Source organism: Euleptes europaea, chromosome 1 (genome assembly GCF_029931775.1).
Source record: "Euleptes europaea isolate rEulEur1 chromosome 1, rEulEur1.hap1, whole genome shotgun sequence".
NCBI classification, from domain to species: Eukaryota; Metazoa; Chordata; class Lepidosauria; order Squamata; family Sphaerodactylidae; genus Euleptes; species Euleptes europaea.
In genome coordinates this window covers 167,979,727-167,992,274 of record NC_079312.1, presented here as the reverse complement: position 1 = coordinate 167,992,274, position 12,548 = coordinate 167,979,727, and the positions used below count along the sequence as shown (strand labels likewise).

The 12,548-nt window shown below is 51.6% G+C and overlaps 1 protein-coding gene across 1 annotated transcript in view; it reads right to left on the bottom strand.

The window, feature by feature from the left end:
• Positions 1-8,124: 8,124 nt before the first annotated feature.
• The window catches only part of DCTN2 (dynactin subunit 2), a 51,424-nt gene continuing 47,000 nt past the window's right edge, over positions 8,125-12,548 (bottom strand). The window contains exons 10-14 of the mRNA XM_056858133.1: positions 11,266-11,343; positions 11,068-11,139; positions 10,279-10,381; positions 10,017-10,108; positions 8,125-8,218 (exon numbers count right to left, since the gene is read on the bottom strand). Coding sequence (XP_056714111.1) covers positions 8,132-8,218; positions 10,017-10,108; positions 10,279-10,381; positions 11,068-11,139; positions 11,266-11,343 — 432 coding nt within the window. The 3' untranslated portion in view covers positions 8,125-8,131. The remainder of the gene's footprint in view (positions 8,219-10,016; positions 10,109-10,278; positions 10,382-11,067; positions 11,140-11,265; positions 11,344-12,548) is intronic.

The following is a 12,548-nucleotide window of genomic DNA, read 5'->3' as shown; positions in this document are numbered from 1 at the left end:
TCTCCAAGGGGCACCCCTGAAAGCACAAGGTGTGGCTCTTCTTTCAGCATTATCCGGGGGAGGGGCAGGCAAAGGGGGCACCAGCACTGGACACACCCATAGCACTTCGGGAAGCCATTTTTGCAGCACTCTGGGGGTGGTGGTGGTGGAGCGGCCTCTCTCGGCTTCTGCACCCCCAGCCCGCAACTCTCCCCATGCCGGCGAAACCTCCCACTCCCCCCTCTGTTGGGTCTCAGAACCTCTGCAGGAGTAGCAAGGGCCGTGTGCCCCAGGAAGGGGCGGCTGCCGCCCTTTCAACTTCCCACCTTACCTCAGACCTGCGTGCACCACGGCACCCGGGTAAAAACCGGCTCAGGGTTTAATACAAGGATCGGTCTCGTTTCTCTCCCCCACACACCCCACCTTTCCTTCCGCCTCACCAAAAACTCACACGCAAAAATAATTCCTGGCCCCCAAGCGCTGAAGGTACAAAGCAATAAGGAGAATAAGCCACGCTCAGGGGGACCCGCTCCTGTCAACGGCTCGGAGACTCAACCCGCACCCACCCCACACCACCATCCATAAGCCATCAGAACAGAGTGACGTTAAGGACAAGCCGAGGTGGTGGAAGGATCTGCTTTCTCCTGGGCTCTGGTTAGGGCCCTGGGACTGGCAGGACCTCCGATGGAAACCCGCCCACCCGTTCTCAGCTGCATATTCTTTTCTGCCCCCCACTGCCGTCTCCCCCCCTATTCTCAAAAGGATGCTCAGGTCATAATCCTCGGGGGCGTGGGGGAGGTGAAGGGAGAGAAGACGTTTGTGCTCAGAGTAGAAATGGATCCAACTTGGTCAGGGCAACCTCACCTTCATCTGCTTGTCCCCCCCCCAACCCCCAAACGCACACACACAACTCAACACTACAATCCCCTCATCTCTGAAAGACCAAACTGCTCCACGCGTCCTCCTGACTGCGACTCTCAAAGCATTATGCAAAAGCACTGTGTAGATACTTGTACAGGCTGCGATCTCCTTCCTTCCTTCCTCCCCTCCAACCCCCCCCCCCCAACCCGGTGCACTTCAACCAACCAACCAACTTCGGCCTTTGTTTTTTGTATAAAGAAGAAGAAAAAGGAATGGGGGAAAAATATTTTCCTTTTTTGAGCTTAAATTTCGTTTTGTAAAAAAAAGAAAAATTTACACAATTGTGAATTGTAGCTTTTCTATGGGAGCGACTTTTAATTTAACAGATGAAAATATTTTGACGCTTAGATTGAAGTTACTGTTTCTTTATTTGTTTATTTTTTGGGGTGTGTGTTTTGTATCAAGTATTAAAATATGTATTTAAAAGAAGAGCCTGGCGGGATTTGGTCTTGCAGCAGCCTTCACTCCATAGACCATTCAGGGCAGCTTTTTTTACTTCTTTGCAAGAAGCTGCGGATTGGAAATCATCGTCGGCGGGGGGGTGACAGTTAAAGAGACCTTGCTGGCCCAGATGCTCTACTGCAGTCCCTTATGATGTGAGCACTCTTTTTGGTTTCTCTGTGTCTACTGTGTGTGTGAAGTGCCGTCCAGTCGCTTCCGACTCATGGCGACGCTATGAATCAAAGTCCTCCAAGATGTCTGATCTTTGACAGCCTTGCTCAGATCTTGCAAATTGAGGGCCGTGGCTTCCTTGATTGAGTCAATCCATCTCTTGCTGGGTCTTCCTCTTTTCCTGCTGCCCTCAACTTTTCCTAGCATGACTTTCTTTTCCAGTGACTCTTGTCTTCTCATAATGTGACCACTACCCCTCTGCATAGCACACCTAATCCAATCATGGCTGTTAATGTCATGTACTTGTTTTTTACATTTACATTGCAATTGTGTGTCTAATTCACTCCTCTCTACTTAAGGATAGATGGACTCACATTCCAGCTGCATCTGAAGAACTGAGTGGAGCTCACGAAAGCTGACACCCTGCTAGAAATTTTGTTAAGGTGCTACTGGACTCTTTGCTCTTTTCTACTTCTTTCTGTGTGTGTTAAGTGCCGTCAAGTTGCCTCCAACTCATGGCGACCCTAGTGACTCTTGTCGTCTCATGACATGACCAAAATACGATAGCCTCAGTTTAGTCATTTTAGCTTCTAGGGTCAGTTCAGGCTTGATTTGATCTATAACCTACTGATTTGTTTTTTTGGCAGTCCACGGAATCTGTAACACTCTCCTCCAACACCACATTTCAAAGGAATCTATTTTCTTCCTATCAGCTTTCTTCACTGTCCAGCTTTAACACCCATACACAGTAATAGGGAATACGATTTTTTTTTAATCTTGCCCTTTCTCCAAGGAGTTTGGGGTGTGTACATGGTTGTTCCTCTGTTTGAATGTAACACCATTAGATTAGCCTGAAATGGGGGTGGGTTGGGGCTGGAACTGTTCAAAGGTGAGTTTTGTGACCAAGTCAGGATTCGTATTCCCCAGTCCTAGTCCAACGCTAACCCCTGGGCGCACACAATAAGGCCCAGGGGTGGCATGAGGCCCAGAGTCACAACAACATTTTCCCCCAAGCCAGATGGAAGAAGAGTTGGTTTTTATATGCCGACTTTCTCTACCACTTAAGAAAGAATCAAACCAGCTTACAGTCACCTTCCCCTCCCCACAACAGACACCCTGTGAGGTAGGTGCGGCTGAGAGAGCTCTAAGACAGCTGTGACTAGCCCAAGGTCACCCAGCTGACTTCGTGCGTAGGAGTGGGGAAACCAACCCGGTTCACCAGATTAGCCTCTGCCGTATGAGGTGAACTTGCTTTGAAAAAAGGTCTGTGACCACCCAAAGAACCGTCTTCTCCCGACTAGGGGGAAGGCCAGTAATGAAATCCATCCCGATCACCCGTCAGGGCGCCTCCGGAGTTTCCAGGGGCTTTAACAAACCGGGAGACTTCCCCATCAGGAGTTTACTTGTAGCACACGTTGGGCAAGACTTTATAAAACCATCGATGTCCTGGCGCATCCCCGGCCACCAGAAACGACGTCTCACCAGATGTAGAGTCTTTACAAACCCGAAATGCCCCCATCTTTGAGCTGTGGCTCCATTCCAACACTTTTCGCCGCAGTTTCTGGGGGACATAAGTCTTGTCCTTCAGGGCGCCGTCGTCGTCCTCCATCTGGGGAGGGAGGGACTTATCCCTTCGCTCCTCCTGGAGGGCTTCCACTTATCTTGGACGGTCTCGGGAAGATCCCCTGGGACTGCCAGGGACCGGGGGACAGTCAGCCCCTCCTGTGAGGAATCCGGGATTCCGCACGGGCTTGGGCTCTGTGCTCGCCCCTTCCGGGTCCAAGCCCAGGTGTTCCGGGATAAAGAGGGACCCCACCGGTTGCTGAACCTTACAGTCGTATTGCAGCATACAGGACAGCCCGTCAGCCAGGCTATTCTCCCTCCCCGGGACGTGCCTAATTGTGAAACGGAACTTGGAGAAGTCTGCCCAGCGGAGCTGTTTGGCCGACAGCTTCCTCTGCCCCAAGATAGCCTCCAGATTCTGGTGATCCGTCCAGACCTCGAACGGCTCAGCCGCCCCCTCTAGGAACTGGCGCCAGATCGTGAGGGTATGCTTAATCGCCATGGCCTCCTTCTCTCCAATCGGCCAGTTAAGCTCAGGACCGGAGAATTTCTTAGAAAAATATGCACAGGGTCTGAGCACCCCCTGAGCGTCCCCATGAAGAAGCGCGCCCCCCATGGCCTTATCTGAGGCGTCCACCTGAAGGGTGAACAGGCGAGAACAATCAGGGTGGGCCAGAATGGGTTCGGAGGTGAAACAGCTTTTCAGCAACTCAAACGCTGCCTGACAGCGGTCGTCCCAAGGCACCTGATAGTGAGCAGCCGTAGCCGCCTGCCCCTTTCCTTTAGTTTTAAGAAGGTTCGTGATGGGCAGGGCAACCTTGGCAAAGTCCGGGATAAAATTGCGGGGAAAATTAGCGAACCCCAAGAATTGCTGGACTTGTTTGCGAGTCCTGGGGGGTTCCCACTCATGGACCGCCTGAACCTTCTCGGGGTCCATGACCAAACCGTTGGGGGACACGACATACCTGAGAAAAGACAGTTGGTCCTGATTGAACACACACTTAGAAAGCCTGGCATACAAATGGTGTTCTCGCAAGCAGCGCAAAACCTCCCGTACCAACTCCCAGTGTTCGTCCGGGTCCCTGGAGTAGATCAGGATATCGTCAAGATAAACGATCACCCCTTTAAACAGTAGATCATGTAAGATCTCATTGATTAGTTGCATGAAGCATGACGGATCTCCAGACAACCCAAATGGCATGACCATAAATTCAAACAACCCATAACAACATGAAAAGGCTGTCTTCGCCTCATCCCCCTCCTTTATCCAGACCCGGTAATAAGCTTCGTTTTTTGCCGGCGACGAGTCCCTGGAACAGCAGCGATGGCCGTGGTTGTAAGGAGCAGGCACTGGGTCTGCGTGCAGAGCAGCCGTCCCGCGCCGGGTGATCGTCCCCTCCGCTCCCCTCTGGCCTGGTATCCGGGTAGGAGTAGACCCAAGTCCTCGGGTTACTCTGTTAGCGGACGAATCCATCGATCCACTTGGAACATTTTGCAGCGAAGCAGCCCATCTTGCCGCAGTTTAGACAGGCTCCCTCCTTAAAGCGGCGCACCTTCTCCTCAGAGAGTCTACCCCGGTTCCTGCCGTCTCGGCGAGGTTCTGCTGCGGTGATCCCCTTGAAAGGACCTCGGGAGGGCTATTTTGCCAGGCGATCTTTGGAGAACTGGGTTTCTACCTGGGCCACCAGTCTGATCCAGTCGGTGATTGTCTCTGGGTCCCCTAGGGTTAAACAGCTGTCCAGCACTTCCCACCGTAGCCCTTTGCGGAAGTGTTGGACCTTGGTGGCTTCGCTCCACTCCCGGATCCTGCAGGACAGAGACTGGAACTCCTGGGCATACTCCATGACAGAGCGGGGCCCCTGCTTCAGCCTCCGCATGGCAATCTTGGCCCTTTCTCCCCTATGAGGGTCTTCAAAACGGCGTTGCAAGGCCGACATAAACGCATCCAAAGACTTCAGGATCCCGATTCGGTCTACGTTGCCGTCACCGCCCATTCCACCGCCTTCTTTTCCAACAAGCTGATCACATACCAGACCTGGGCTTCTTCCGAAGGGAAAGTTTCTCCTTGATCTTTCATGAAGCCGGACAACTGGAGTACAAAGTGGGACAGCTGGGCGGCGGACCCGTCGAAAGACACCTTCAGGTCCCGGGCTGCAGGTCGCCTTGCCAGGATGGGTGGGGGTGTCTCTGCACCAACAGGTGGTTTGAGATCTCTCACTGCCCCCAATACTGCCCTCATGTCCCTCTGTAGAGCTCTCAGCTGCGCCTGGAGGTCCCGGTTCTGGAGAGTCAGCGCTTGGTTCTGGTCTCGCAGCAAGGCTACTTCTTCCCTGGTACCAAGGGCTGGGGTACCCGGGGCGTGGATGGTCAAGGGGTCGTTCCAGTGGTTGATTGTAAACCATTCCCGGCTCCGCTCCTCTCCCTCTCTGTACATGGCGGTGAGCGGTCCTCGGTAAAAACAGCCACGGTCTGGGTCTGTCGCCGGCCGTCAGTCGACCCTCCTGAGCACGCCGTCGGTTCCAGTCCTGCATCGTAGCTCGGCGTGCATCAGCAAGGAGGTCCATGCCGGCCCCCCGGGGAAATCGGCGAACTCGGACAGGCGTCGTCCTGGAGTTGCCTCTCCCCGGTTCCCTCCATCGAGGGGATTTGCTCCCTGCCAGTAACTCTGGCGGAGGTCCTCATCCACGAGGAACGGATTAGTGGATTGTGCAGACATCCTATTCTAAATCTAAACTAGTACAAAAATAAAAAAGTGATTCTAGCCTACTGTCAGACCTCAGCACCTCGTCGCATTTCTTGCATAGGGAGCTTCACTCCAGATGTAGTCGCGAGTTTAAAGTTTTATTAAGGAAGCCAGCGAGTTCAGCAAGTCATAGAAACTTAAGGCTAGAATACAGACATGGGGAAATACTGGTACATTTATAGGGTACATACAATGGGGTTGATTATGTTCAGGGTACAATACAAAAGGACGAGGAGCGACAGAGTTGTCTTGATAGTTCAGATACAAGGAGACAATACGGAAGTAAACTGCCGGTAACTACTTAAGAAAAAACATACAAGAATTTAACGCATGCAATAGCTAGACGATCTCCAGGGCTCCCAGGCATTGTTCTGCGGGACCTGGTTATCATACTAGCGATTACTCGGGCGGGTCTCCATTGTGGTGCAGATGCCCGGGGGGAAAGGCAAAGGCAGAAAGCCTTAGCTGACAATACGTCAATGACTGCTGCGGTTCTTTTAATCGCTTCAGCCTGTCATCCTTCTAGACCACTGGTTCCCAACCGGTGGTCCGCGGACCCCCAGGGGTCCGCGAGAACAAAATTAAGGTCCGCAAAACAACGTTATAAACCCGTGTGGTCGAACCTATGGCACGCGTGCCCAACTCGGCAGGCGTAGCCCTCTCTGCCGGCACACACGAGGGACGGGGCGAGGAACTGGCAAGCTGACAGTTGGGAGAAGACGGGGCGCGCCGCCGCACCCCAGCTGAGAGTCGGGCGTGCTGGCACAGTCAGAGGACTTGGCTGGGGGCGTGGGGAGGAGGGCAGGAGAAGACGCATCTTCAGCCTACTCACAAAACTCGGGCCCAGAAGCCCCCCTGCCCCTTCAACGAGGCCCCGGTGGGGCTGGGGCGGGGCCAGCAGGGGCGGGGCGTGCTGTCCATCCCGTTCCCCAGGCGCGGCTCCTCCCCGGCCGCCAACCACCAACGCCACCGCACGCTTCCGCTGGCAGCTCCTGCCGCCTCAGCCTGGAGGAGGACCAGGAACCCTGTGAAGTAGGTGGAACTGAGAGAGCTGTGACTAGCCCAAGGTCACCCAACTGGCTTCGTGTGTGGGAGTGGGGAAACCAACCCAGTTCATCAGATTAGCCGTTGCTCATGTGGAGGAGTGGGGAATCAGACCCGGTTCTCCAGAGGCCGCCTCTCCAAACCACCGCTCTTAACCACTACACCACATCGTCTCTCTATATATATTACTATTCTATGCTACTACTATATATTACTATGCTATATATTACTATACTATGCTACTACTACGTGATGAAGATGGCCAAGATGCCCTCCCTCTCAACATCTGCCTAAGTTCACAGAATCAGCATTGCTGATAGATGACCATCTAACCTCTTCTTAAAAACCTCCAGGGAAGGAGAGCTTACCACCTCCCGAGGAAGCCTGTTCCACTGAGGAACCGCTCTTTCTTAAAAGCCCTTTTAACGTGACCTTTTTTATTTGCTCCGCCCCACCTCAAAGCATCCACTCAAGCAAGCATAATCACAGCCATGGGGTTAGCTATGCAAACGACGATTGCTAATGGCTATGCAAACGAAGGAATGAAGGAGCAGGTGAGTGGGGGGTGGAATTTGTTTGACTTTCTCCTCTCGCAGTGGGACCATGAATAGTCACTTTAAAGGTCGGATTTAAAAAAGGAGCTTTGAGCGAGCATCCAAATTGACCTTGCATAAATGGCCAGAGTAGAAAGGTTGTGTGTGCTCCCCCAGGGGCAAACCGGGTCAAGGCAGACGAGGACCAGAGTTCATGGGGGAATCCCAGTAGGGTACAGGAAGGACAGCCAAGTGCCGAGAGACAACACACTCCTCATCTCAAAAGGACTGCATACACAACGGTAAGCACAAGTGTTTAATGACGTTAAATAATTATATACCAATACAATCAGCCTCCATGCCAGGCTGAGAATAACGATGTCTTTCTTAGTCAGAGGCACCGGCACCAAGCGGTGAAGGCACCTGCCCAGGAAGTGCTTCAAAGAATGGGGTCCCTCCCTAGCCAGGGTCCCTCCCTCCCGTTGGGAACGTAGCACAGTCTTCTGCAGTCAGAATCACCATGGGAGCAGCAAACATGGGAGGGGGGGCAGCGCTCCTCCCTCTGCAAACCGAAGAGCGCTCAGGCCTCCACCCCGCATGAAGGCTGAGCCCCCCGCCAAGAGCGCGCGAGAAAAAAGTACAGAGGTAGGGAAGGGATGGGAGTGGTTAGTGCAGACCAGCGGGCAAACCTTTTCTGCCCAGTCTTAGTAGACGGAGTTAAGGAGGGGGGGGGGGTTCATTTAGCGAGCTTCTGCACCCGTGCGTCCATGCTGACAAAGTTGTCCTCAACGGCAGCGAGGTTCTCCTTCATGGTCTTCTGAACCTAGGGAGAAAGCATGCAGGAGAGTCAGCAGCATGATAACCAGGGATCTGCTGTCTGCTACCTGCCAATGCGAAAAGATGCTGCAGGGTGGTTCACGAGCAAGGTGGGCCATGAGAGATGCACCCAGGGGTGTGTGTATGTGATTAAGAATAAAATTCTGAGCCTAGACAGTCCAAACTCTGCTCCACCTACCCCTGCCAGAATTCTCTCTGCTGTATACATTATGCAACCTGAACAAATGCTCATAATGGGCTCTTTTTTCATATAAGTGCATTTTTTCGTAATGTTGCTGTTTTCACTAGACACAGGGGGAGTCTATCGCCACGTGGCATGAGCACTGTGGTCAACCCTCAGCAAGCAACACCCACAAGATTCCAAGCATATTTGCACAGTCACAGGGGCTAGAACTTTTTCTTTTGAATGAAAAACCAATCCATCTCAGGAAGAAGAGTTGGTTTTTATATGCCGACTTTCTCCTTTTTAAGGAGAATCAAACTGGCTTACCATCTCCTTCTCTTCCTCTCCCCACAACAGACACCTTGTGAGGCAGATGGGGCTGAGAGAGTTCAGAGAGAGATGTGACTGGCCCAAGGTCACCCAGCTGGCTTTGTGTGTAGGAGTGGGGAAACCAATCCAGTTCACCACCCGCTCATGTGGAGGAGTGGGGAACATAAGAACATAAGGCCCTGCTGGATCAGACCAAGGCCCATCAAGTCCAGCAGTCTGCTCACACAGTGGCCAACCAGGTGCCTCTAGGAAGCCACTAACAAGATGACTGCAACAGCACCATCCTGCCCATGTTCCACCGCACCCAAAATAATAGGCATGCTCCTCTGATACTAGAGAGAACAGGTATGCAGCATGACCAGCATCCATTCCAACTAATAGCCATGAATACCCCTTTCTTCCATGAACATGTCCACTCCCCTCTTAAAGCCCTCCAAGCTGGCAGCCATCACCGCATCCTGGGGCTGGGAATTCCACAATTTAACTATGCATTGTGTGAAGAAATACTTCCTTATATCTGTTATGAATCTCTCACCCTCCAGCTTCAGTAGATGACCCTGCGTTCTAGTATTATGGGAGAGGGAGAAAAACTTCTCCCTGTCCACTCTCTCCAAACCATGCATAATTTTATAGACCTCTATCATGTCTCCCCTTAGCCGCCTTCTTTCCAAGCAAAACAGCCCTAAGCGTCCTAACTTCTCCCCATAGGACAGGTTCGATTCTTAAAACACTGGGAAGCCTAACTAAACTGAGAATTTAATTTAATTTCTTAAAAACGGGTCTCTCTTTATAACATCCCCCCTCTCAGCACAAGTGAAGAAAAAAAGAAAAGAAAAAGTGAAATATAAAACAATACAAAAACCAACGTCCACCTCTCCTCATACAGAACAGAATATTGTGTATATTATTTCTTTTGTGAATAACTTTGATTTTATGTTTTTACTTTAGTTATTATTTAGTTATTTTCATCTTAGCCTACAGTTTAGTAAGTTTAGGTTCTAAAACCTAAGGTCATTTTTCTATCCCTAAAATACTGATTTATATATATTGACCATACCTTCCAGTCTATATCAAAGTCGGAAATCCAGCTATCTTCTATATATTTACTTAACTTGGCTATCTTGGCCAACTCCATAACTTTATGGTACCATTCATGCAATGTGGGTACTTCTTCTATTCTCCATTTTGTCCTTATCTGTTTTGATTCGCTAGCACGTTGCTAGGTGTAGTCCGGTTTTACTTTTTTCTTACTTTCAGCGACAAAGAGAATTCCCACACCTCCCAGTCCTACCTGGGTCAGCAGGGTGACGTTATCCTTCAAGGAATTAGCAATCATCTGTTGGGTAGTGTCCAAATGAGTCAGGAGCTGCCCAAACTGCATGGCTGTAAGACACGAGAATCGAGGATCAGCTTGGGGGCAAGAGGGGGGAAGGCTGCTCGGCATCACGGTAATGCAAGGCCAGAAGGCGGGAGTCACTCTCCTGTCTTGGACCCCGGTGTTAATCTGGCTCACAAGGGCTCCTCCTTCTCGTGAAGCTGGCCCGGAGGCTCACCTTGCTCATGCAACTGCCTCACGGTCACCATGCGCTGCACCACCTCGGGCAGGGAGCTGGCCAGAGGGCTCCAGCGCTGGACAATCTCATAGAGCTGATGCACCTGCAGAGAAGAAGAGTTGGTTTTTATATGCCGCCTTTATCTACCACTTAAGAGAGACTCAAACCAGCTTATAGTCGCCTTCCCTTCCCCTCCCCACAACAGACACCCTGGGAGGTAGGTGGGACTGAGAGAGCTGTGACTGGCCCAAGGTCACCCAGCTGGCTTCAAGTGGAGGAGTGGGGAAACCAACCCAGGTCATTTATGCATGACTGTTTCCCTCGCCATCACCCCTCCGACGACTTCAGGTCTTTGTTTGGGTTAATGCATGCCGCTTCCGACTGTCAGAGGTCACTTTGCTATCCCTCTGCGTTTCCCCATGTTTTGCCTGCATTTTCAGGGACCTGCTTCATCATAAATTTGAAAACACAGGCAAAACATGGGGAAAGGCAGGGGGAGAGCAAGGCGACCTCTGATGGTGAGAAACGGCATGCATAACCAAAACAAAGGCCCGAAGTGGTCGGAGGGGTGACGGCGAGGGAAACAGCTATGCATAAAAGACCTGGGATGCTGCAGTCCAGACTCGGCTCTTGTATGCTGCCGCAGTGGCATCCCTGAAACAGCAGGGGGAGTCCCGATATGTCCAACTTTCCAACAATAGGCCAGCCACACATACACAGTATGAATATACAGCCACAAAGTCCTGTGGGTTACTGTCCGCCCAATTCCGGAAGGTTCAAGTGTCTGACCTTGCTTTGGGTGTCTGCGTCCTCCACCGCTCCCTTGTGCTTGGCGATCTCATTCACTTTCCCCAAGACACTCTAGGGACGAAGGGCAGGCAAGTTAGAGAACTGGATTCCACCTGAACATTCGGTGTCCCGCCCCCCCCCCCTTCTCCCAGTGGCCCAAACGGGGACTCGGAGAGAACTTTCCTGGCACAGACCCACCTGTAGCCTTGCCTCCACCTGGTCCAGGGATGCCATGTCTAAGGCGCTGACTTTCACCTGCAAAATCTCCACTGTTTCCTGAGGACAGGAGACATTGGAAACACACATTAGAATTAACACCTCTATGCAACACCAGCAACAACAAAAAATCTGTCTGGCTAGTTCCAAATCAATATGCGGAACATAGCTCCCACCTCTACTTAACCTAAGGTTGCCACCCTCCAGGTACTAGTTGGAGATCTCCCATTATTACAACTGATCTCCAGCCAAAAGAGGTCAGTTCACCTGGAGAAAATGGCCGCTTTGGCAATTGGACTCTGTGGCACTGAAGCCCCTCCCCTCCCCAAACCCTGCCCTCCTCAGGCTCCGCCCCAAAAACCTCTCGCCGGTGGCGAAGAGGGACCTGGCAACCCTAACTTAACCCTTCCCTTCCTTAGTTTCCCTTGCCTGACTGCTCCTTTCTTGCCCTTCGCTCCTCTATGTTCCAGCTAAATCCACATTTCCCTTCACTTTCGGAACCTTCATGGTTTATCCACGTTCCACAGATTGTTCCAGACTGCTAGGATGTTCATCAACCTCCTGTGACATCACAGCAGCCAAACCAATGGATAGTCAGGTTAACAGCCAGTTTTTAGCCCATGTGCCTTTTACTTACTATGGCACACGCTTCACAAGGCCAAATTCCTGTTTCAATCTCACAATGACCTGTTGATATAGATAATGACTGCCCCTAGTTTCTTGATCAGAAAAGTGCAGGAAACCAGTTTCAAACCCCCAAAAAACCAACAACAACCCACATATACCCTGTGTTGTGGAGATGTGTGGAGAGATGCGTTTTGAGACTCGGGCTCTCCACAAACCGAACAATCGGTTTTAAAAGGTTTTTTTCCTCCATGAGAAGAAAACAGGCAGCGGGGGAAGGGGAGACAATCGCTCCCAGATATCATCCACGTGGTCAATGGCTGTAGCGAGCGCTCAGCCATCAAAGCTTTGGAACCACCAATGGCCATCTTGGCCGGAGACTGTAAAATGGCCAGCTCCCACCTTGGCCGGAATCTGATCCTTAGAAGGCGAGAGGCTTGGGATGCAGAAGGAATTCTCCTGGCATCAACAAGAAGGAGATATTTGACCCACAGAGGGGTTAGGCAGACAAAAGAGAGAAAATCCGTTGGCAAGGAGGTGGAGGAGCCATTTTGGCCGATTCCATCTGCAGGAAGGAGCTATCCTCCTCCTCCCCCCTCTGCACTCGCCCTCCCAAGTCAACAGCAGCAGCGCCTTTATTG